This window comes from Poecilia latipinna, unplaced genomic scaffold (assembly GCF_001443285.1).
Source record: "Poecilia latipinna isolate Pla-1442-1.1 unplaced genomic scaffold, P_latipinna-1.0 Scaffold792, whole genome shotgun sequence".
In the NCBI taxonomy this organism is placed as follows: Eukaryota; Metazoa; Chordata; class Actinopteri; order Cyprinodontiformes; family Poeciliidae; genus Poecilia; species Poecilia latipinna.
Window position 1 is genome coordinate 321,547 of NW_015113408.1, and position 4,644 is coordinate 326,190.

Sequence of the window (4,644 nt, forward strand, 5' to 3'; positions counted from 1 at the left end):
AAATTTCTCATAAAGATCTAAAAAAAAAAAAAAAAAAAAAAAAAAAAAAAAAACAAGTAACTGTCTCAGTATCCAGGGAACTTTAAGAGCTGTGTTTGTGAGGTTATGATTGTATGGAGTGACATACAGTCAAAGCTATAATTGCTTAATAGACTGCAGAGTATTTTAATGGCTTCTTTTAATAACAAATAACACAAAATACTGTAAACTATTTTTTACTTAAAATTGCCCATTCCTAAGATCTCTGCTACTCTACACAAAGGTTGACTCAATATACCAGATTCATTCTGAAGGCGCTTGGCTATGCTGGCTTTTACTTTGAGTAACCCTAAATAAAATCAAGTCCAGGCCACAGTTTTTTTGGTTTTAGTTTGTGAAACAATGTAGAAAAACCATTGCAGTGTTTCTTTTCTGTTTTAGAAAAAATGATTTACTTTGTATTTGTAATGTGACAAAATGGGAAAACATTCCAAAGGTATGAATTTTTTTGTCTATTTTGCTGTCATATGGCAAAACTGCCAAACCCACACACACAGGTGTGTGTGTATGGGTTTGGCATCTTGTGTAAGCTACAGTGATTTATAACGTGCACCAGAGCAGCACTCCTCATACTGGTCTCCTGAGTCCGTTGGCTGCCCTTTCACCAGAACCATGAGTCCTTACTGGGGGGGAGATGGATGTATCTCTCCAATGTCGACTAAACAAATCTCAGAACTCACGCTCGATCTTCATTTCAGCTCGGTATGGGCACCTCATTAGAAACCAAAATGTAGTCAGTAGAAGTAGCACAAGATTTTTTTTTCCCTCCCCCTTCATGAAAAGAAAAACCATCTTTCTAAATCTTATTACACACAAGTTGATTGTTGAGGTTTCAGTGATCAGTCATGTTGAGTTAAGTGATTTTGAGTCTAATACTTAATACTGCACACATACTGACCTCAGCACTTAATGGGACACTATACAAAGCAAACCGTATAACAGTAATTAAGATGTGAAAAATATGCCCTGCAGAGGCAGAAAAAAGAAGGATTCATAAATAATTGAACTGCAACTCTGCACTGTCATTTGCTCCTTTATGGAGTTTGTGAATGTTGTCCATATTGTGTGACACCCACGCACTCTGCAGACCTTTAGTCACCTTGAGCGCGCTGATTATGTACACAATGAGCGTTCAGCACATTAGGCGCTTTTCCCTTTTCGTGACCCTGTGACCGGCTATAGTATGTCTCAGCTCAGCTTAATTTGTTGGATGTTGGAACTGCAGTCCAAACTGAAAATAACAACCTTATAATAACCAAACACACTCTCTCACACAGTCATGCTAACGTGATATCCTTTGCAAATAAGAACATCACCATAAAACAGGCCACGTTCTCCATTTGCGCTCATTATCGGATGCATTTCCTTACCTTCGACTTCTCTCTGGACAGCTGCAGGGGAACAAAGAGCAGAAAACTGACGTTTACAATGTTGACAACAGAATAATACATGAAATGTGCATACCAAACCATGGATACACTGTGCTATGTTATATATTTTCTTGCTGTTGCTCTGAATAAGAAAATGCATGCTGGCTAAAACAATTCAGCCTTGCGCGGTGGGGTATGATTTTTTTTTTGCCCATTATATTCACAGCAATAAAATGAATGCCCTTTAATGGAGGCATTGTATCACATCTGTGGCACATAAATGAATTCTAGACAATCACTGTTAAATTAAAAGGACCGCAGTTTGGGGATCTTTAGTATTTTAGACTATAAAGAAACCCTGTGGTTGGACCACATGGTTTCCACGTCAGTCATATTTTTGATGACTAGCATTCATAAAACAGCAAACCTTGAGTGCAGAGTGGAAAGTATATTCTGCGTTTACGCGTTCCGCTCCGAGCTGCAGGAGGTTAAGAGCTCACTTTATAATGCTAAATTCTTTGCTCAGCGTTTTCCAGAAGAAGGAAATGACATCCATTTTGGGAGGCCCGTTAGATGTCTGAGCATTTAAAAAAAAAAAAAAAAAAAAAAAAAAAAAAGATGCAAACACCGATCACATTAGACGGCTTAAATCCTCTGTCTTGTGAAGATAACTGCTTCACCGAACAGCCTGTGAGCACTGCTGGAGCATACTTTGTCTTGGATTGCTGTTAAGTGGGCTTTATTGATTATCCCCAGGAGCTCAATGAGAGTTTGAACTATATGTTTAGAAGGGGATATTAATAACATATTGGTACCATTTATGGGCCAAACAAATGCAGCTGATGGTAGCATCTGCCGTATAGTGCAAAAGAATTACAAACGACGGCTCCAGTCAGAAGTCTGCATGAGCCCAACAGGGGCGTGTTTGTCCTGTTAACATAACAAACCACTCTTTTTTTTTTTTCCCCCCCAGAGTGGAGTGAATACTAAACATACATCTTCGATGATTTTTAATTGAGGAGTTTCTCTAATCCACATAATCAAAGTAATATATACATATGAGCTAAAATGTGGCTGGTGCCCTCTTTGGAGAAACAAGTTTAGAGCATAATTTGGTTTCAATCTTGCCTCATCTCAGCAGTTGCCTGAGTTGGAGCAACTAACCCAAACATTTGTAAAAACTGGTTTGGTCGGGAAAAGTCTTCCCAAAACTCTAACCTCAAACCTGTTTGAAAAAATTCTGAAACATACTTCAGAGCTGACTCCATACCAGAGAGGAAACCAATTTCAAAGAGCTGCAGCAATCAGAATTATATTGCTGATTCATTCCGTTTTTAAATTTTCCTTAAAAAATGAACACTAAACAAACATTGTGCGTGCATGTAAATAGGTGAGCATTTTTGTAGAAAAATGTAAATAAACAAATATAATTTGTTAAAGTTGTTTGCATAATCACTCCACCCTTGGAAAAAAAGACCTCAAGCTAAAAGTCCAAACTATCATCATAAGGATAACGTAAACAATGAGCTAAACTAAAGACAAAAACAAGAATAATTCTGAAACACAGCATGTCAATATGATTTATGAGTTGCCCAATATGAAATCAGTGTGTTTTGTCTTTAGGCTGTAACACATCAAGTGCATCTGTATAACAGAACTGAAGATTAAAATTTATTTTCCTGGAGCAGATGTACCGTTTGAACATTTGGTAATTTTCAGCAGCTGTTGGCAAACTTATGAGGGACTCAGATTAATAATTGCGTGAGCCTCAAATTAATAGATTTTCTATGAATTTTAAAACAGCGTCTGGTCTTGCTTACTGAATGAAACTCCATCGAGCCTGTAAATCTTTTCACACATCTTGCAGAAAGAAGAAAGAAGATTGGGGTTTACACACCTTCTTGGCAGTACCTTCCCCTATAGCTGGTATTGATACATTCACAGAGGACCTCTCCTTGGCTGACAGAGCACAGGCCTTGGTTGCTGCAGGGCGAGTATGCGTCACATATGTACTCCAAATCATTGTGCACGGCTTGACCATCCAGCAGCACAGGCAGAGCATCTCCCACTTTCAAATTGGTTATAAAGCCCTGGAACGGGGGCTCGTACTTGACGGTGCTCGACGTCAGAGCGGAGAGACGCACATCGGGTGAGATCCCGCCGACGTACAAGTCGCTGGCCACAACCATCTCTTTCCTCTTGGACTTCACCTCGGCCACTTTCTCCTCGTTGTCCAGCATTAATCGGGTCTCCCTGTAGTTGCGGGTGAGGAGGACTCTGTGCCAACGCTGGTCACTGACGTACGTCTCCGTGTGGAGGGAGGCCGGCTCTGCGCAGTGGATGGTGAATCGCATCTGAAGCCTCCCGTCTGCGATCAGGAGCTCCAAGAAGTCGCAGTTCCCGCCGTCATCCAGGTAGAGGACCAGGGCTTTGGTGATGTTGGTCTTCAGAATAAAGCTCAGCTCGCCTGTCGACTTAGCGTCCCACTGAGCATAGCGAGTCCACTGACCAGGTACCCCTTCGTATTCCAAGGCTACTCCTGTTAACACTAAACATGCTAAAAACAAAAAGCAGGAAACCTTGCGTTTACAGCTGCCCATGATGGTTTCTCTCTGCTTCCTATTGTTGGCGTCTGTGTGTTCTCCAATTTAATCAGGGAATGTTATCTAATGTCTATAATATTTTTGAAGTCACCATATAATAGGCGGAAGGAAAAAAAAAAAACACTTAAAATCCTATGTGCAGCACAGTTTGTTCAGCACTGACTGCCTATCCTGATCTGTTTTTGCCATCTCTTGACAATCGAGGTGCATCTACTTTTCATCTGAGGAAGAGAACAAACAATGCGAGCGATCCACAGTACTGTGTGCTTCCTCGTCTTCGCCATCCAGTGACTTGGCCTCCATCCAGTACTGCTCCTGTCAGTTCTCCATGGGTTAGCTAGGCACGCAGCCTAGGTACAGCCTCCACTCTGCTCAGCATCCCAATATCCTAAAACATGAAAGAAGAATGTGTAATGAATTGCTGGAAGCATTATGAGCCTCTGATTGCACAAAAAAGGTAAATAATCTGCATTCATTACCGATACCGTGGCAAATGAATTACAAAAATCTAACAAATTATTAAGGAGGGAGATATGGAGATCAGGGTAATGTATTCAGAAATCAGCATTTAGAAGCTTGTAAGGGCAACTTTTAAAAACAAAGATTTTGACTAGTGAAAAGATGTTTTCCAC

At 40.4% G+C, this 4,644-nt stretch overlaps 1 protein-coding gene across 8 annotated transcripts in view; it reads right to left on the reverse strand.

Moving 5' to 3' along the window:
* LOC106956151 (neurexin-2-like) overlaps window positions 1-4,431 on the reverse strand; it is a 133,729-nt gene extending 129,298 nt beyond the window's left edge. For all 8 annotated transcript variants that reach the window (XM_015046783.1, XM_015046786.1, XM_015046782.1 and 5 more), the window contains exons 1-2: window positions 3,307-4,431; window positions 1,410-1,430 (exon numbers count right to left, since the gene is read on the reverse strand). In XM_015046783.1, coding sequence (XP_014902269.1) covers window positions 1,410-1,430; window positions 3,307-4,009 — 724 coding nt within the window. In that variant the 5' untranslated portion in view covers window positions 4,010-4,431. The remainder of the gene's footprint in view (window positions 1-1,409; window positions 1,431-3,306) is intronic.
* Window positions 4,432-4,644: the final 213 nt, after the last annotated feature.